The 21,588-nt window shown below is 44.4% G+C and overlaps 1 protein-coding gene across 5 annotated transcripts in view; it reads right to left on the reverse strand.

Moving 5' to 3' along the window:
• Positions 1-21,588, reverse strand: part of LOC138664053 (gastrula zinc finger protein XlCGF17.1-like) — a 229,591-nt gene that overhangs the window by 172,814 nt on the left and 35,189 nt on the right. For 4 of the 5 annotated variants that reach the window (XR_011318283.1, XR_011318281.1, XR_011318282.1 and 1 more), the window contains one exon: positions 4,798-9,199. The exons of the other annotated variant lie outside the window; for it this stretch is intronic. Coding sequence is in view for 1 of the 4 variants with exons in the window: in XM_069750469.1 (XP_069606570.1) it covers positions 8,667-9,011 (345 nt within the window). In the remaining 3 variants the exon portion in view is untranslated. Of the gene's footprint in view, positions 1-4,797; positions 9,200-21,588 lie in introns of those variants that run through there. 5 annotated transcript variants of the gene reach the window in all.

A 21,588-nucleotide genomic window follows, 5' to 3' on the forward strand; every position in this document is an offset into this window, starting at 1 on the left:
AGACAAAGATTCAACACTTCCCAAGAAACATTGACAACTGGAAAGTACTAATGAGTCCTGCAAACCTAAATACCCCAGTCAGAATTGCAATCAGCAGATACACCTGTCCAAGACTGCAGCTCAGGGACAACTGTATTACCACCTACCAGGGCCGCAATCAGGGCATAACAGCCATTACTGCAGTATGGGGCCCGGTGGTCAGAGGCAAAAAGGGGGGCCCGAACACGCTGGCAGGTCAATCCGCTCGGGCCCCCTTCTCTTTGTTTCTGTCCATCGGGCCCCTGGACATTTTGATCTGTGTTCTGCTTCTGACAAACGCCCAATGCATAACAACACTGTGGTGATTTAAAGATACACCTACAGTGTTGTTAATGCATCGGGCGGACGAAAATGGGCGCTGTACCTTTAAGTTGAGACCGGCGGTGCATCATGGTCCTGACGTCACGCTGCTCCTGCTCGCATTTCCTCATTCACTCTGAGCAGAGCAGCGTGCCGTGCGGTGTGCCAGGTGTTGGAGGATAAAGTAGGCTGAGGGGGAGGGGGAGGCAGCGGGCTGTCAGGCAGGCAGGCAGAGTTACTGTTAAGGTACCGTCACACTAGACGATATCGCTAGCGATCCGTGACGTTGCAGCGTCCTGGATAGCGATATCGTCCAGTGTGACAGGCAGCAGCGATCAGGCCCCTGCTGTGATATCGCTGGTCGGGGAAAAAAGTCCAGAACTTTGTTTCGTCGCTGGATCTCTCGTTGACATCGCTGAATCGGCGTGTGTGACGCCGATTCAGCGATGTCTTCGCTGGTAACCAGGGTAAACATCGGGTTACTAAGCGCAGGGCCGCGCTTAGTAACCCGATGTTTACCCTGGTTACCATCGTTAAAGTAAAAAAAACAAACACTACATACTTACCTACCGCTGTCTGTCCCCGGCGCTGTGCTTCTCTGCACTCCTCTGCACTGGCTGTGAGCACAGCGGCCGGAAAGCAGAGCGGTGACGTCACCGCTCTGCTTTCCGGCTGCCCGGCGCTGACAGTGCAGAGGAAAGCAGAGCGCCGGGGACAGACAGCGGTAGGTAAGTACAGTGGGGCAAAAAAGTATTTAGTCAGTCAGCAATAGTGCAAGTTCCACCACTTAAAAAGATGAGAGGCGTCTGTAATTTACATCATAGGTAGACCTCAACTATGGGAGACAAACTGAGGAGAAAAAATCCAGAAAATCACATTGTCTGTTTTTTTAACATTTTATTTGCATATTATGGTGGAAAATAAGTATTTGGTCAGAAACAAAATTTCATCTCAATACTTTGTAATATATCCTTTGTTGGCAATGACAGAGGTCAAACGTTTTCTGTAAGTCTTCACAAGGTTACCACACACTGTTGTTGGTATGTTGGCCCATTCCTCCATGCAGATCTCTAGAGCAGTGATGTTTTTGGCTTTTCGCTTGGCAACACGGACTTTCAACTCCCTCCAAAGGTTTTCTATAGGGTTGAGATCTGGAGACTGGCTAGGCCACTCCAGGACATTGAAATGCTTCTTACGAAGCCACTCCTTCGTTGCCCTGGCGGTGTGCTTTGGATCATTGTCATGTTGAAAGACCCAGCCACGTTTCATCTTCAATGCCCTTGCTGATGGAAGGAGGTTTGCACTCAAAATCTCACGATACATGGCCCCATTCATTCTTTCATGTACCCGGATCAGTCGTCCTGGCTCCTTTGCAGAGAAACAGCCCCAAAGCATGATGTTTCCACCACCATGCTTTACAGTAGGTATGGTGTTTGATGGATGCAACTCAGTATTCTTTTTCCTCCAAACACGACAAGTTGTGTTTCTACCAAACAGTTCCAGTTTGGTTTTATCAGACCATAGGACATTCTCCCAAAACTCCTCTGGATCATCCAAATGCTCTCTAGCAAACTTCAGACGGGCCCGGACATGTACTGGCTTAAGCAGTGGGACACGTCTGGCACTGCAGGATCTGAGTCCATGGTGGCATAGTGTGTTACTTATGGTAGGCCTTGTTACATTGGTCCCAGCTCTCTGCAGTTCATTCACTAGGTCCCCCCGCGTGGTTCTGGGATTTTGGCTCACCATTCTTGTGATCATTATGACCCCACGGGGTGGGATTTTGCATGGAGCCCCAGATCGAGGGAGATTATCAGTGGTCTTGTATGTCTTCCATTTTCTAATTATTGCTCCCACTGTTGATTTCTTCACTCCAAGCTGGTTGGCTATTGCAGATTCAGTCTTCCCAGCCTGGTGCAGGGCTACAATTTTGTTTCTGGTGTCCTTTGACAGCTCTTTGGTCTTCACCATAGTGGAGTTTGGAGTCAGACTGTTTGAGGGTGTGCACAGGTGTCTTTTTATACTGATAACAAGTTTAAACAGGTGCCATTACTACAGGTAATGAGTGGAGGAAAGAGGAGACTCTTAAAGAAGAAGTTACAGGTCTGTGAGAGCCAGAAATCTTGATTGTTTGTTTCTGACCAAATACTTATTTTCCACCATAAAATGCAAAAAAAATGATAAAAAAACAGACAATGTGATTTTCTGGATTTTTTTTTCTCAGTTTGTCTCCCATAGTTGAGGTCTACTTATGATGTAAATTACAGACGCCTCTCATCTTTTTAAGTGGTGGAACTTGCACTATTGCTGACTGACTAAATACTTTTTTGCCCCACTGTATGTAGTGGTTGTTTTTTTTTACTTTAACGATGGTAACCAGGGTAAACATCGGGTTACTAAGCGCGGCCCTGTGCTTAGTAACCCGATGTTTACCCTGGTTACCGGCATCGTTGGTCGCTGGAGAGCTGTCTGTGTGACAGCTCTCCAGCGACCAAACAGCGACGCTGCAGCGATCCGGATCGTTGTCGGTATTGCTGCAGCGTCGCTTAGTGTGACGGTACCTTAAGGAGAGTGCACTGCGGCCAGTCTGAGTCTCATGAGCAGATGAGGCTTCAGGTGGCTGCGCCTGGCAGCGTGTAGCTGATGAGGGAAGGCGAGTGGGGGCTGCATCCAACATGGTTCAGTGGGAGGATAGTGGGGAGTGGGACAGCCAGCCCCCACTAGCCTCCCCCTGGGCCCTGCAGTCCCCACTAGCCGCTGCCTCCCCCTAGACCATGCAACCTCCATTCCCCACTAGACTCCCCTCTGGGCCCTGCAGCCCCCAGTCCCACTAGTCTCCCCCTGGACCATGCAGCCCCCACCAGCCTCTCCTCAGGGCCCTGCAGCCCCCAGTCCCCACTAGCCTCCCCCCTGAGCCCTGCAGCCCCCACTAGCCTCCCCCTGGACCTTGCAGCCCCCAGTCCCACCAGCCTCCCCTCGGGGCCCTGCAGCCCCCAGTCCCACTAGCCTCCCCCTGCAGCCCCAAGTCCCCTCTAGCCTCCCCCTGCAGCCCCCAGTCCCCTCTCGCCTCCCCCTGGGCCCTGCAGCCCCCACTAGCCTCCCCCTGGATCTTGCAGCCCCCAGTCCCACCATCCTCCCCTCGGGGCCCTGCAGCCCCCAGTCCCACTAGCCTCCCCCTGTAGCCCCCAGTCCCCACTAGCCTCCCCCTGCAGCCCCCAGTCCCCTTTAGCCTCCCCCTGGGCCCTGCAGCCGAAGTCCCCACTAGCCTCCCCCTGGGCCCTCTAGCCTCCAGTCCCCACTAGCCTCCCCCTGGACCATGCAACCTCCAGTCCCCACTAGCCTCCCCTCTGGGCCCTGCAGCCCCCAGTCCCACTAGCCTCCCCCTGGACCATGCAGCCCTCTAGCCTCCCCCTGGGCCCTGAAGCCCCCAGTCCCCACTAGCCTCCTCCTGCAGCCCCCAGTCCCCTCTAGCCTCGCCCCTAGGCCCTGAAGCCCCCAGTCCCCACTAGCCTCCCCCCTGGGCCCTGCAGCCCCCACTAGCCTCCCCCTGGACCTTGCAGCCCCCAGTCCCACCAGCCTCCCCTCGGGGCCCTGCTGCCCCCAGTCCCACTAGCCTCCCCCTGGGCCCTGCAGCCCCCAGTCCCACTAGCCTCCCCCTAGGCCCTGCAGCCCCCAGTCCCACTAGCCTCCCGCTGGACTCTGTAGCCCCCAGTAGCCTCCCCCCTGGGCCCTGCAGCCCCAAGTTCCCTCTAGCCTCCCCCTGCAGCCCTTTAGCCTCCCCCTGGGCCCTGCAGCCCTTTAGCCTCCCCCCTGGGCCCTGCAGCCCCCACTAGCCTCCTCCTTTGCCCTGCAGCCCTCTAGCCTTCCCTGGGCCCTGTTGGATGTGGCAGCCAGTCATGGACTGGGGCCACATCCAACAGGGCCCAGGGTGAGGCTAGTGGGAACTGAGGGCCGCGTCCAACAGGGTGAGGGGAGGCTGCTCAGTGAAGTGAGGGGAGGCTAGTAGGGGAAGTGTGCTAAGGGGAGTGTGTCACCAGCAGGTGGAGATTGTTAGGGTGAGTCTGCGTCCTGCAGGGGGAATCTGTTGCGGCGAGTCTGTGTCCCTGCAGGGATTTATGTATATCCCGCTTTACAGTTCCGCTTGAAAACTTGCAGCTCTCTGGCGCCCCCCTCACCCTCAATTCAGACTAGGTACTGCACCTAGGGTAATTAGTCGCCAGAAAGGCTGCCTGTTATGTACTGGCTATTGGGCACGCTGCAGCGAGGCGATATATTACCACTCCCACTCAGGCAGAAACAATAATTATCAATGCCGCCGTCGCCACATCGACTCCCAAAGGCACAGCACACGGTATGCTGCCACTAGCTTCGATTAACGAGTCCGAAGTAACCCAAAACAGTAGCATAATTCCCTTTAGAAGACTTGGGGTACGTTTTAGAGCAGGAAGAACAAAACTAGTAATTTATATATTTTACTCCGAAAGATTAAGGCAGTGTTTACAAAGGTATAAAAAAAAGGTGTTACAGTATGAGACAATTGGAAATATGTACAAGCAATTATAAAATAAAAGGATTAAATGAGAAAAGGTAAAACTCACATGTTCTCAGTTCATATCAAGCAAAACCATGCTGGTAGTAGGTGGGACCCCAAATGTCCCAGTGCATCAGGTCTGGATAGAAATAGCTCCTTAAGTAAAATCTCTGCTGACAATCAGGCTGGATTAAGTGTAAAGACTTTTAAACTCCAGCCTCGTGACATCACTAAAGGGGTTGAGTTAAGATCGCCCTCCTCTTTCCTCAGCTGTACAGTTTTCTCCAACCATTCTTATGATAGTCATATCTTCGCTGGAGAATCTGGCAGTCATAACACACCCCTCATCCATGTTGTATTAAGACTTGCTCTCTATAGATACTAAATTCGGGCTAGTAGAACACACAGTTCCAGAGAAATCCGTACTTTTTTACCTGTTGGAATTAGAGGCTAGTGCTTACAGTGGTTGATAGATCCGCCGATGGACTTCAGCAATATGTACTTATTATTTTCCTAGCCCAAATTGTTGGCCCAGAATCTTACAACATTAGGACAAAGATCCTCATGTTTTAAAAGAGAGATCAGACCAGTTTCAGCTGGTACCTTTGTCTATGCATCTATACTGATCGTAAAAATTCCTTTGCTCCCAGAGCTGGAAGCAATAAAATCTCTTCTACACACACATTCAGAAACACACAAAGAAGGAGGGTTTTTAGCCTGCAGCATGGGTCTGAAGGGCAAAGCTACAAAATCATATCATATTTCATACAATATCGTGACAGGCTGCATCCCCAATGTTAAAAATAGGGTACGCAGGACGCATGCCTAATTGGACGGCGTTGAAGGAAGAGGTATGGCAGTGGGCGGGCCTTCACAGAGGAACTACGCAGCCCTCCGCAAATGTGAAACCAACCTTACCTTGTATTGAATTTGTGTATACATGTCACCACTTAATTGTAAAGTGCTGCGGAATATGTTGGCGCTATATAAATAATAATAACAATTATTATTGTTGTTATTATTATTAACATGTTATGACTGAGCAACTTCCCACCGATATTGATAAAATGCATAATTGGATCAGGCATATGCACAACATTTGGTTTGTCTGGGAGGGCTCCTTGAAACAGTTGGATTGCTTGTTTTATAATGATCTTAACATCAAATTGACCTACACACAAGGTCTTAAAGCAACACTCTAGCTTTTTTTTCCCAGCGCTGGAAGTCCACTGCCATATACCGTATATACCTAAGTATAAGCCGACACAAGAATAAGCCGAGGCACCTACTTTTTCCATGAAAAACTGAGTAAGCTTATTGACTCGAGTATAAGCTGGGTATGCATTGTCCACTCATACCTATCCTTGTGTGCATGGCTCCCCAGTCCCTCTCCTGGTATGCATCGCTCCCCAGTCCCTGTCCTGGTATGCATGGCTCCCCAGTCCCTGTATGCATGGCTCCCCAGTCCCTGTATGCATGGCTCCCCAGTCCCTGTCCCGGTGTGCATGGCTACCCAGTCCCTGTCCCGGTGTGCATGGCTCCCCAGTCCATGTCCCGGTGTGCATGGCTCCCCAGTCGCTATCCTGGTGTGCTTGGCTCCCCAGTTCCTGTCCTGGTGTGCATGGCTCCCCAGGCCCAGTCATTGTATGCATGGCTCCCCTGACCCTGTCCTGGTGTGCATGGCTCCCCAGTCCCTGTCCTGGTGTGCATGACTCCCCAGTCCCTGTCCTGGTGTGCATGGCTCCCCAGTCCCTGTCCTGGTGTGCATGGCTCCCCAGTCCCTGTCCTGGTGTGCATGGTTCCCCAGTCCCTGTCCTGGTGTGCTTGGCTCCCCAGTCCCTGTCCTGGTGTCCATGGCTCCCTAGTCCCTGTCATTGTATGCATGGCTCCCCAGTCCCTGGTGTGCATGGCTCCCCCGTCCCTGTCCTGGTGTGCATGGCTCCCCAGTCCCTGTCCTGATATGTATGGCTCCTTATCCCTATGTGCGATTCCTTTAAAAAAAAAAATCTTATTTACCTGCCTGTGCTCCCTCAGTGGCACTACATCTTGTTCCGACTTCCAGCAGCTCTTCCTGCCGAGCGATCACGTGACTCCGCTCATTAAGGTAATGAATATGCACGCCACGCCTATGGAAGTGGAGAGGCGTGCATATTCATTACCTTAATGAGCGGTGCCACATGATTGCTCAGCAGGAAGAGGTGCGGGCCCTGGCGGTCGGAACGAGATGCAGTGCCAGCACCGAGGGCGTGCCAGTAGGTGAGTATGAAGAGTGCTGGAAGCTAGCGTCGTCGGCTGGCACTGTACGCTATTACAGCAGCGGCACAGGCTTAGTCACAGCCACTACGCCGGTTCCTGCCTCCGTGACCCGCTGCTCCCCCATCGGCTTTCTGGGACCGTGACTGATGTATAAGCCGAGAGGGGCATTTTCAGCACAAAAAAGTGCTGACAAACTCAGTTTATACACAAGCATATACGGTACTTACCCTCCAGCATCTTCACCCTTTTTCGGCATCAATCCGGTCCCGCAACACCATCTTGTGAGAGCAGCTGCTGACTGGCTGGATGTTAGAAGTTACACACAAGCACTCAATGCAAGTCTATGAGAGCCAGAATGAGGCTGTCATAGATTTGTATTGAAAAGTGATCACCGCCCAAACTTCATGAAACACTAGAGTTGCTGGCAGGTCACTTTTCGCCAGAGGCCTAAGGGAGCAAGGCTTGAAAACGATGAAGGTGTCGGCAAGTAAGTATGAGACTGGTGCTTTAAATGTAATTTCCCTTTCTAGCGGTTAAATAACTAAAATCGCTGGAGTGGTGGTTTAAACTTATTCTTCTGCCTATTGACATTCAGGTTTCCATAAACCTACGTCAACCAATTCATTGTTACATGAAAGTTCATCACATCCTAAGTGAACAATCCAAAGAATACCTATCGGTCAGTTTTTAAGATTAAAACACATTTGCTCTAAAGATGAGGCTTTTCAAGAACAAACAAATTACCTGTATCAAAGATTTAAGGAACAGGGTTAGAGCCACAGTCTAAATGTTGCTTTCCTCTTCCTTTGTATGACATGTGAATTTACTTTGACTAAATGCTCATTATATATATAATGGTATATTTCACAATTTGTCATAAAAAAATACAAAAAAACAGTATAGTATAACTCCTGCGCAATTGTCTAATAAACCGCAATAAAACCCAACATGTATAACCTCTCAATATAAGTGATACAAACTACATTAGAAAATAGCACTTTATAGAATGTGGTAATAGTAGAAGATAATGTGTCTGTTTTTTAAGCCCATATGCAATCCGTACGTAAATTTTGGATGCCTGTATGTCATACGTTTTGTACACGAACAATTTATGTGATCCTTTTCTTACTCACCTATTTTTTCTGATGAAAATAATGCCCGCATGAACATGTGAATTATTTGAAGTCTAACAAGTTTTGATTCAACGCAAAAACATCTCCCATGTTCTTAACATGAAAAGCATTTCTCTCTGTGAATTTTTTGATGTCTAACAAGTTTTGATTGAATGCTAAAACATTTTCTACATTCTGGACATGTATATGGCTTCTCCCCTGTATGAATTTTCTGATGTCTGACTAAATCGGATTTCTGCTTAAAACAATTCCCACATTCTGAACATGAAAATGGTTTTTTACCTGTGTGTGTTCTCAGATGTTTAACAAGATCTGATGTCTGGATAAAACATTTCCCACATTCTGGACATGGATATGGCTTCTCCCCTGTGTGAATTTTCTGATGTCTTACTAAAGCGGATTTCTGGTTAAAAATTCCCACATTCTGAACATGAAAATGTTTTTTTACTTGTGTGTGTTCTCAGATGTTTAACAAGATCTGATGTCTGGATAAAACACTTCCCACATTCTGAACATGAAAATGGCTTATCCCCTGTATGAATTTTCTGATGTCTAACTAAAGCTGACTTTTGGTTAAAACATTTCTGACATTCTGAACATGAAAATGGCTTCTCCCCTGTATGAATTCTTGCATGTGTAACAAGATAGCGTTTCTCTCTAAAACACTTCCCACATTCAGAACACGACAACTGCTTCTCTGCGGTATGGGTGGTATGATGCTTAACATTTCTTCTGTAATTTTTTTTATACATAATAGTCAGTGATGAATCAGAATACAGGAACTGTTCAAAAGGATCACATAACAGACTTTAGCAGTGGAGGGTCGGAGTTATATTTTGGATAATATCTTGCTCTTTATACAAATCTTGTGTGGCACCACAATCATTCTCTTTGCTATCTGAGATTGTCAGATGTGCCTCTGCGGTCTTCGTGCAGTCATCTGCCAAGAATAAAACTAATTTACTATGACATTATAAATTATATTACACATTATATAATATTTCTACATAAACATTTCCTTTCAAGTTGTGGCATCATTCAATTATAAATTGACAGACAGTGGTGGCAACAGTAGACGTTAAAGCACATAACACATTATGGTGTATCACCGAATTGGGTTTTCAGATTTCCTCTTTTCTGTAAACAGAAGTGTTGTCTAATCGATAATGGAAGATTAAGAATTTCCCCAAGTAGATGTACTTAAAAATAATGTTGCTGTGCAGAGATAAACTTATAATGGTGTCCCTGATGTATGCTGTGCATATTTGTACCCGATCATGTAGAGATGCTGCAGCTTCTGGTTAGCACATTCTATTTGTATTGATCCCACAGGAGGGAGGATAAGTGACTGCTCGGATATTTAGTGTTCCTTGCCGCAGCTGCATGATTTGCGGCTACTAGACATCTTGATTACATGTGGGGATTCCCTAGCAACCAGGCAACCTGTTATGACCTGGTGGTTAGGACAACAATGGACCTGGTGATTAAGAGCGCACAGAAAAAACCTGATAGTGACAAAAATACAGGACAAGCTCTGGGAAGTGGAAACTCTGCTGACCGCAATCCCTAATCCTATCGCACACACTAGAAATAGCTGTGGATTGCGCCTAACGCTCCCTATGCAACTCTGCACAGCCTAAGAAACTAGCTAGCCCTGAAGATAGAAAAATAAAGCCTACCTTGCCTCAGAGAAATTCCCCAAAGGAAAAGGCAGCCCCCCACATATAATGACTGTGAAACAAGATGAAAATCACAAACACAGAGATTAAATAGATTTAGCAAAGAGAGGCCTGACTTACTGAACAGAGAGAGGATGGGAAAGGTAACTTTGCGGTCAACACAAAACCCTACAAAAAACCACGCCGAGGGTGCAAGACCTCCGCACCGACTCACGGGGCGAAGGCACCCCCTCGGCGTCCCAGAGCTTCCAGCAAGCAGGACAAAAATCAAATAGCAAGCTGGACAGGAAAATAGCAAACAGTAAAATTCAAGCAGGAACTTAGCTTCTGATAGAGTAGACAGGTCACCAGCAAGATCCTGGAGCGGACTAGACCAATACTGAAACATTGACAGGTGGCATGGAGCAATGAACTAAGTGGAGTTAAATAGAGCAGCCAGTCAACGAATTAGCCTAGTCACCTGTGAAAGGAAACTCAGAAGCAGCAGCACCACTCACCGCCACCAAAGGAAGTTCATGGACAGAACTAGCCGAAGTACCATTCCTGACCACAGGAGGGAGCTTGACAACAGAATTCACAACAGCAACCCCCACATGTATTCATCTTGGCTAGCAGCCGTAAATCATGCAGCTGTAAACAAAAATGAATTCTCTGAGCAGTCACAAATACTCGGAGACCACCCGAGTAACGAGTATGCTCGCTCGTCACTACCATCTCACCATCGTCAAGATAACAGTGATCGGGATGGTCCTACACTGTCTAATATTAAAAACCTTACCATGTGTCAGTTGACCTCAGTGTGGGAATAAGGGCAGACAAAAGGACCGGGTCCCAATCTATGGACACCAGTCTGGGGAAGCTTTTAAATGTAATTATCAGCTCAGAAAAGGGAGGCTACGAACCCGGCTTGCACAAAATGCAAAAATACAAAGAAAAACACAAAAATTGAGCTTGGATTAAGTTGGTATATATACAGCACATAAATGCATGTTCACATTGGCCATAAAGCGCACAATGTGTATGGACGGCTACTGAGCTAATTTACTGCCCTAGTGTGATTTTTCGATGTGAACTTAAAGGTCCTCTGCTTTAATACATACCATACTACTTAGATGAAAAGAACCAAAAGGTATGACCCGGGATATAAACTGGTGTGAATGTAGGGTGTAAGCACATGTTCACACAGGCCACTAAGCAGAAAAAAAAACAAAGACAGAAACGTAATGATAAAATACCCTACAGTAGATAAGTAAATAGCATAGTGCATGAAAATAATGTACTGTATTTAGTCAACGTGTTTGATAAAAAAAAATGTGAAAGCCATTCCGCCTCGAGTCGTCACGGCAAGCGAGGCTTCCTCAGGAGAAAGGCATGCTTAGTGGCAATACGCGTGGTGTTCCTCTCTCCACACACCATGCTGTTACCGGGTTTTGTATCACCGCATCCACCTACAGGCTTTTTTTGCTGCCTACTTCTTTTACCCTAAATGGCATCTACCATATGCTATAGTCCTTATATTTAAACCTATAGTTCAACTGACCTCATTGTTTAGTGTCTTTTGCATTTGCTCTATTGGTGTTCTTTCAGTGCAGCTTTAGCCACTATACTTGAATATTTTTTCTGTTTTTGGGGGGTAATTTACTTCATTTAGACTATTGGTTCATCTTCATTTATTCAATGTTGCTTTATTTTTGATACGTATGGTGCACATAGTCGAGATAGCTGTAAGGTACCTAACGAGTCCTTCAGGTGTTATGGTTTATTCCTTCAATGGTTTTTAACTCCTTTAAGACCCAGCCTGTTTTCACCTTTCTGACCCTGCCAATTTTTACACTTCTGACCACTGTCACTTTATGAGGTAATAACTCTGGAACACTTTAACGGATCCTGATGATTCTGACACTGTTTTCTCGTGACATATTGTACTTCATGTTAGTGGTAAAATTTCTTTGATATGATTTGCATTTATTTATGAAAAAAATGAAAATTTGGCAAAAATTTAGAAAATTTAGCAATTTTCAAAATTTTAATTTTTATGCCCTTAAATCAGAGTCATATCACACAAAATAGTTAGTAAATAATATTTCCCACATATCTTCTTTACATCAGCACAATTTTGGAACCAATATTTTTTTTTGTTAGAAAATTATAAGGGTTAAAAGTTGACCAGCGATTTCTAATTTTTTCAACAAATTTTACAAAACCTTTCTTTTTAGGGACCACATCACATTTGAAGCCACTTTGAGGGGTCAATATGAGGGAAAATACCCAAAAGTGACACCATTCTAAAAACTGCACCCCTCAAGCTGATCAAAACCGCATTCAAGAAGTTTATTAACCCTTCAGGTGCTTCACAGCAGCTACAGGAAAGTGGCAGGAAAAAATGAACATTTAAGTTTTTAGTCACAAAAATGATCTTGCAGCAACAATTTTTTTATTTTCACAATTGTAAAAGGAGAAAATGGACCCCAAACGTTGTTGTGCAATTTCTCCTGAGTAGGCCGATACCCCATGTATGGGGGAAAACCACTGTTTGGGCGCACGGCAGGGCTCGGAAAGGAAGGAGCACCTTTTGACTTTTTGAACGCAAATTTGGTTGGAATTGATAGCGGACGCCATGTCGCGTTTGAAGAGCCCCTGATGTGCCTAAACATTGGAAAACCCCCACAAGTGACCCCATTTTGGAAATTAGACCCTTCAAGGAACTAGCTGTGTGGTGAGCACTTTGAACTGCCAGGTGCTTCATAGAAGTTTAGAACATAGAGCTGTGAAAATAAAAAAAATCTAATTTTTTCCACAAAAATGATTTTTCAGCAATGATTTTTTTTTATTTTCACAAGTGTAAATGGAGAAAATGGACCACAAAATTTGTTTTGCAATTTCTCATGAGTACGCCAATAGGGCAGGGCTCGGAATGGAAGGAGTGACTTTTTGGATTGCAGATTTTGATGGAATGGTCTGCAGGCGTCATGTTGCGTTTGCAGAACCCCTGATGTGCCTAAACAGTGGAAACCCCTCACAAGTGACCCCATTTTGGAGTCTACACCCCTGAATGAATTTATCTAGAGGCATAGTTTTATAGTATTGATTATAATGCTTTTTGTTTTACTGGTGTATGAATTTATAATGTGGTGTTATATGTAAGATGTGCGGGGTACATCAGATTTATATAAGTGTGTTGTTTCAACAGGGTATAAACAAATTTTATTAATTTGTGGACATGTGGTACGCTTTGAAGCAATCCTTAATGCAAAGGTCAGGTTTCTCAGGGCAGGTTTCACAATGGTAAGTTGTGTCCTTTCGGTTTCCTCTCTTGGAGCATACTCTGCACCGTTTTTGTGATCGTCCTGCCCTCGCTGTTTGGGGAACCTGTCCTGGGAAATGTTGACCTGGGCCAATACAGGCAATATCAGATTCAGAAGTACTGGGACCCTCACCTCCCTGAGTGCCAAACATTAGGGCCTACCTCCTAAAAATGAAGGAAGGTCCCCGTATTGCCTGCAGATAGGAACAGCACAAAAGCATTGTACAGTGCCATCTGTACAATGTGCACGGCCAATTTTTTGTACCATACTTTGGCTTTTCGCATGGCACTGTATGGTTGGAGGACCTGACCTGAAAGATCCACACCCCCCATGTACCGATTGTAATCCAAGATACAATCTGGCTTTGGGACTTGAGTTGTGGTCCCATGAACAGTGACAAGGGTGCTGTTGTCACGGTGTATGGTGGTCAGGATAAGGACATCCCTTTTGTCCTTATAGTTGACCACCAGCATGTTGTCGCTGCATTGGGCTCTGCTTTCCCCTTTTCTCAGCATTTGCCCAATTAGCAGCTTAGGGAGACCTCACTGATTTTTTTCGCACGGTGCCACATGCAGCTGTACCTCTGGCAGAGAGGGCCTTGAAGAGTGGGACGCTGGTTTAAAATTTATCAATGTAGAGGTGATAACCCTTATCCAGCAGTGGGAGCAGCAATTCCCACACAATTTTCCCATTCACCCCCAGGAAGGGGGGCGGGGCATTCAGGGGGGTTAATTTGGGTGTCCTTCCCCTCGTAGACCCTAAATCTGTGGGTCTACCCTGAGGTTCGCTCGCACAGTTTGTACAGCTTTATTCCGTACCTGGACCTCTTACTGGGCAGGGCATTAGTAACATAGTAAGGCCGAAAAAAGACATTTGTCCATCCAGTTCAGCCTATATTCCATCATAAATCCCCAGATCTACGTCCTTCTACAGAACCTAATTGTATGATACAATATTGTTCTGCTCCAGGAAGACATCCATAGTAACATTGTTGGAATTTTAGCCTCCCTTTGAAGTGAACAAGAGATTCATCAATAGCGATGTCCCTCTGGGGTAAGTACGCATCAGCAAATTTTCTGCTGAAGTGTTCTGGCCGAATTTTATATAGACGATCAAAGTTAGGATCGTCTCGGGGAGGACACTGAGCATTATCATTATAATGCAAAAATTTATGAATCCCTTCAAAATGTATCCTTGTCATGGCCATGCGGAATACCGGTGTACTGTAGAGAATATCAGTACTCCAGTATTGACAAATCTCTAGTTTTTTAATTATGCCCATATTCAGCAAAATTCCCCAAAATGTCATGATCTCTGCTGCATTTAAGGAGGTCCATTTGGCGTATGATGACGTGGGATTTTGGGTGAAAAATTAGTGGGCATATAGGTTCATCTGGGCCACCATAAGATTTATTATTTCATCACTGAAAAAGAATTTGAAGAAGTCATTTTCAGTGAGGCCAGTGGTGTCGAACTGGATTCCTGAGCTGCTGCTGAAATCCGGAATGACGGGCTGAAAATTTTCAGGGGGTGCAATCCATACAGGATCGATTGTTGCAGGAGTTGCCTGGGTCCTAGGGCGCCTTGCTGGGGATCCTTCCTCACCAGATGAGGAGGATGATGATGAGGAATAGAGGAATGTGGGATCTTCCTCACTGGCTGAATCTGTGTCGGACGCAAGGATGGCGTAAGCCTCCTCTGGTGAATAGCGCCTTGTTGACGAATGGGCCATGTTTATTTTTTTCCCAAACCCTGGGGATGTGTGTAAGTGGTGCTTTTCCACGTGTAATGTGTGGGGCTTGTGTAATAGGGTACTCTTTATTATAACAAAACGGAGAGAAAATGTAGAAAAGAAAAAAAATGAAAAGAAAAATCAGATGTTAAAAAAAAAAAAGTTTGTAAAAAAAAAAATTAGATGTTCACTGCACTAATGCCCTCCCTATAAATTTACCCGCCGCAAATAATTCTTTTTTACAAAAGAAAAACGAACATCAAGCAACAATGTGACGTACGCTCCCCTAATGCACTCGCTAAAAAGTTAATCGCAACTAATTCTTTTTTTTTTTACAAAAGAAAAAAGGACGTCAGCAACAATGTGACGTACGCTCCCCTAATGCACTAGAAATTACCCGGCGATAGCAACAAACACTGACGCCGGCAAAACCTAACACACTATCTATAAAGCTACTCTGTACGATTTTTTTTTTTCCCTACAACAAGATCGGACGTCACCAAAGACTGACGCCGACTAGACCTAATACACTACCTATAAAATTACGGTACTCAATACGATTTTGTTTTCTATAAAAGATCAGTCGTCACTTAGACTGTGATGTCCCTATGCTAACTAGCTAAAAAGAGAAAAATCACTGTGGCGCAGTCTCTGATCAGCAGTGATACTGATCAGAGCGCTGTGGACACAGGAAGAGCACAAATGCTCTGCGCAGGACTCGCCGCACACAAAAAATGCGCAAAAAAGTGTGCTAAAAATTCAATTGGGGGAGGGGGTTCTGGAACAGGGAGGGGGGATGGGAAAGGGAGTGTCACCAAACACTGACGCCGGCTACGCTACGTCTAAAACTACACTGTACTGACTACTATTATTATTTTCTAAAAAAAAACAAAAAAAAAAACAAACAATCGGACGTCGCTTAGACTGCGAAGTCCGCTATGCTAACTATCTAAAAAAAAGAAAAATTCCCGTGGCGCAATCTCTGATCAGCAGCGATACTGGTCAGAGCGCTGCGGACATGGGAAGAGCATGAATGCTCTGCGCGGGGTGCCGCGCACAGGAAAAAAGCGCAAAAAACTGCATTAAAAAATCAATTGGAGGGGGTACTGGAACAGGGATGGGGATGGGAGAGGGGTGGGGGAGGTACTGCTGCTTTGCTGTGATCACAGGCCTCACACAGCAGGCAGATGGCAGCAGAGAGCACACAGCACAGAGCACAAGCTGGAGCAGGACGCTGCAGAAGGAGGCAAGAGATCGCCGGGTTGATCACACTGGCCACCAATGGATTCTTTCTCTCAAGGTACACAGAGGGGCTTAGACCACCGCTCTGCACGCCAAATCTGAGATAAAGATGGTGAGCGGAGATGGTCTGCTGTCATGGACAGCAGCCATCGGAACGGCAGCGCCGTACTAGTACTGCGCTGGTCAGAAATGCACCTCCCGCAGTGCAGTACTAGTACGGCGGAGGTCGAGAAGGGGTTAATTGTTTTTAACATGTGGTTTGTACCTTGTTTGTATGATCCTGTGTAATCATGCTTTAATAAAATGTATTGTTTCTAATATTTGAAATTCATTCATGGTGATCCTGGCCATTTTTTGTACACACTTCTTTTTTTCTTGAGTATTAACATAGTCATGTTTTAAGTGTGGGACTAGTGATCCCTAGTATTTTGTGGTGCCCTCAGACTTTTTTTTTATGTAAGCTCTGCTCTCAGCACTCTGTCTCTGAACAACATGATAGACATAAAGACTTAAAGGTTATTTTCAAGTTGCCTCTTGAGCAGCTCAGAGCAATGCAATCTCCTTACTTCTTGGTAGGGTGGGCTCTTCTCCTTGAGTGAGAGATCTGCTGAATAGAACTGTGGTATCAGTAGAACTATAAAGTTCAGCACAAGTTTTGCTATAACACATTCAGTTATCAATGGTTTGCTCTAAGTCTGCACTTATCCCTGTTTTTATACAAAAAAGACAACTGGGGATTTGAACAAGCACATGAATCAAGAGAGAGCAGGGAGCTGTAATTACGGGACATGCTGTGAAAACTGCTGGGTGGGTGGTTATTAACTGCATATCTTCAGAAGGTAAAAGGGTGGGGGAAGGTGGTAAGCTGCTAACTACTGGATAGAAATATATTTAGATGTGAGAGTCCTTAGTGGTTGATATCAATGTGCTGGAGAGAGGTGACTGAGATGCGTTAAGAGTTAATTCCTCTTTGGAATTTAGGTACTGAGCATTCTTGACCAGGATTTAGAAACCAAGCTTTATGGAAATGTTATGCACACTAGAAAAGAGAGAATGAAAGCAGATAGAAAAATCAAATTAAATTATTGAAATCATTTTGTCGAACTGCTTTACATCTCCAATATTCTACATCTTTCAAGATTTCCAATATATATTTTATAGTTCTTTTCTAAAACTGTACCTCCCTCCTGTACATCCAATTAAGGCTTTTTCTCCTCCACTTATAGTTGATCATCTGACATTCGATATACAACAAATTAACAAATCTGGAAAGGAAAGAAGTTTCCTTAGCCTTACAACACTTGGCTCATTGTAAAGGTTGTGGACCAATTCAAAGATCTTGGGTTCTGGCAGTGATGAAATCTTAAAGAAGAGGTTTTATTCTAAATATCCTTTGAAACCTGGTCTGCAGGTGGTTTTATTGAGAATTCAACGTTTTGGGGGGTTTCCCATTTAATATTGTCAACTTATTTCCCATTTCTGGGGAAACATCTCTGGTAGATCCCATTGATCATGCAACCAACAAAATTGTCAACTCAAAAAAATTGACTCTGCAGGTTGAAGCAGCATTTCTAAATTTAAATTGGGCCTCTTATTCAGCTTCATTTTTCCATGAACCTGCTCACTTCAAGTCTTTTTACTTGGAAGTTGAAACTTCTTCTGTTGGTGTTTTTTCCTCCACTTGGTACTAAGATCTGCTTGCTATGATAATGATTTTGGAGAAGCAGAGACATTAGAGGAGACTCATCACCTGGTGATTATCTATACCAACCACATATGGTTATACCTGGAATCCTTGACAGATTTTCCTTGTTGTTCTCTTACAGACAAAAATGTGAAAGGGAATGCCTTAGCTCGTTCTCACACTATCTGGATATCAGGGAGTACAACTTCTTACTAAAATCCTGCTATCTTGTTAAGACCCTAAACTTATTAGACTTAACATCGGCCAAACCCATTGATATCGATGAGTTGGCCAACAGTCTAATGTGTATGGGGTGCCCCAGTCAGATGATTGATGGGATCCAGCATGTTCGATTTCCGACTGACAATCTTTTTGTTCACTGACTAATGTCTGGCAGCAACTCTCAGAGAACACAGGAGTGAACAATATCCATATAACATGTAAGGAGGGGGGTTTCTCTTTCTTTGCCGGTTTCTAATTCTGTCTACTCATATCATTTTCAATATTTTAACAGATTTATCCAGCTATGTGTAATTCAAAATGGTGACCTTTCTGGCTATTCTATAACTGCCCATGTGTCTTAACATCTGGGGCTACACATGTTGTGGGTCATGAAGATCGTGACATTGCAAGCAGCATTGTGTCTAATGATGGGTATTGAGTTTGCGCTGCAATCTACCGTGTTGTGACGATCAAAACGAATGAAGACACATGCAATATTGTATCTAATGAAAGGCAATGGGTTTGACCTGCGATCTATCATGGCATGCAATGTGTTCAATTTGCAGCTCAAAAATTGTCACGTTACAATGAGTAGCACATAAGTTGCACAAATCATTTTTTTTCTTTTCTGGTTACACGCTTTACTAACTGGGTTTAAGGTGAGGTCGGAGCATAGGCGAGGCGGACGGAACAGGGCTAACAATGTTTTTCAACAGATTCAGCAATACATGCACAGTGCCAACAGGGAGAGCTGATGTTACTGGGGAACGATCTGCAACACTGGTATTGAAGGGATGAACAAACTGATTTCAGTGTTTCCCAAAATGAAACTAGACATAGGCAAAACAGCAGGGACAGATGGACTTAGTCCACTTATCCTTATTGTGCGTGCAAACCAGCAGTGTAATGTGTTTTACTACCTATTTAACTGGAGTCTACAATCACAGAGGGTACCAGTGTTATCAAAGACTTCCTGGATGGTTCCGTTTCCCAAGACTACTTTTTCTGCACCCCTTAACGACCATCGCCCTTGTAGCCTTAACATTGCATCCTATGAAGTCCTTGGAAAGATTAGTGCTTGCTTACTTGAGTCCGCGGGTGAGAGCTTTTGTGGACCCCTACAGCTTGCTTATCAGCATAAATTTAGGGTAGACGATGCTGTTATGTCTCAGATACATACAGTACATTCATTGAGAAGCATATGTGCCCTTCGTGCTTTCGCCTTTTCTATTTACGATGTACACAGCAGATTTTCAGTATAAATCTGATTTGTGGTACCTTCAAATATTCTCGGATGACTCCATGCTAGTCGGATGTATTAGAGCAGGGGTGTCAAACTGCATTCCTCAAGGGCCTCAAACCATGCGTGTTTCCAAGATTTCCTTAGCATTGCACAAGGTGCTGGAATCATTTTCAGCAGGTGATTAAATTGTCACCTGTGCAATGCAAGGAAATCCTGAAAACATGACCTGTTTGCGGCCCTTGAGGAATGCAGTTTGACATCTCTGTATTAGAGGGTGGCTGAGGTGATAAGAAATATGTAAGGGTGGTGTCGACCTAATGATTCTAATCAGAGTATCGTACAAGTGTCTTTCGATTTTCTCGTACATGGAGAATTTGAAAGCTTCACTCCATCATTTTTTTTCTCTTTTACAGCACTGGAGTAGGCTTTAAACATAAGCACCCACCCTCCGGCATCTTCCCCGATTTTCGGCACAGCTTCAGTCTCACCATCTTGTGAGCACAGCTTCTGACTGGCAAGAAGCCAGAAGCTACGTCACAAGCTCTCAATGACAGTCTATAAGAGAGAGAAAAAGGCTCTTATAGACTTGTAGTGAAAAGTGACCGCCACGCCACTCCATGAAACACAGGAACAGCCGGCATGTCACTTTTCATTTGAGACCGATGCTGAAAAAAGATGTAGGTGGCAACAGATGAGCATCAGACAAGTGTTAACACCACTTTAGTGGCGCAATAGAAAAACGCTGGAGTGGCACTTAAAAAAAAAAAAAAAAAAATCTCCTCCGTCTCATGCGAGCGCAGTTCAAATTTTGTACAGACACTTTGACTTGCAGTGATCATTTTGGTCTGACCATTGGATCAAAATCGGACATGTCTCCAATAATTTACATAGACCACTCAATCCGAAAAAAAAAATTGGACATGTAAATGGACAGACTATCATAAGTACAAGTGCTATCCGTAAAAAACACGTATAGCACTCATATGCGAGAATAGAATGTCTGAATGATGCTTTGAATTGAGAAATTACTTCCAGTCTGCACTGCAAACACTAGAAGAAACCGACTAATCACAACATCGGTCATGCGGTCTAGAAAAGAACTGGAGCAATGTTGGAGACGGCAAAAAGACAACGACCGGTAAGTATTTTACTACATGTATGGAAATTAACTGATGGTGAAAGAAAAAAAAATGTGGAAGTGCTACTTTACATGCGTTGCTCACCCCCACTTGGTTTTAAAAAATAAAATTACACTTACCTTTCTGATTTCCCAACATTGCCCTGGTAAATATGCAGATTCTATACCTATGCTGCCAACCAGAAAAGCATATGAACGCTGCAGCCAATTACTGACTGTAAAAATGACTGCAAAAAACTAAGCTGGCAAGCAACGTTTAGCAAAATGAAATATATGAACAAGTGTAAGTTGTTGTGAAAAAGTAAACAAATACAACCACACTGAGTGTGCTAATATACAACTCTGGCAAAAATTAAGTGACCTCTGCAAAATTTTCAGTTTGTCGATTTTTCTCTTTATAGGTATATTTTTTAGCAAAATGTAAATTGTTCTTTTATTCTATAAACTTCTGACAACATGTCTCCAAATTTACAAACAATAAATTTTGTATTTTTTTTTTTCAGAAAAGGAGAAATGGTCACAATAAAAAATAACCCCAGTGCTTTCAGACCTCAATAATGCAAAAAAACAAATACAAGTTCATAATCATTTAGAAACAACAATACTAATGTTTTAACTCAAGAAGAGAAAATAAATAAATCGATATTTTGTGGAATAACCATGATTTTTAACCCCTTTCTGCCATTGGAAGGAATAGTACATCTTATGGCAGAACCACGCTTTAGTGCGGGCTTTGGCGATGAGCCCGCATCAAAGATGGGACATGTCAGCTGTTGTGAGTCGATCGAGTTGTGCCACCTTCTAGCTTCCCATGGAGACCATTGAAGCATGGAAAAGTAGAAAAAAATGTTTTTAAAAATATGAAAGTTCTAATCACCCCCCTTTCGCCCCATTCAAAATAAAATAAGAAAAAATCAAACCTAGACATATTTGCTATCGCTGCGTTCAGAATCACCCGATCAATGAAAAAAAAAAAGGATTAATCTGATCGCTAAACAGCATAGTAAGAAAAAAAAATTTAAAAAGCCAGAATTACATTTTTTTTGGTCGCCGCAACATTGCATTAAAATGCAATAACTGGCGA

The sequence above is a fragment of the Ranitomeya imitator genome, chromosome 2 (assembly GCF_032444005.1).
Source record: "Ranitomeya imitator isolate aRanImi1 chromosome 2, aRanImi1.pri, whole genome shotgun sequence".
NCBI classification, from domain to species: Eukaryota; Metazoa; Chordata; class Amphibia; order Anura; family Dendrobatidae; genus Ranitomeya; species Ranitomeya imitator.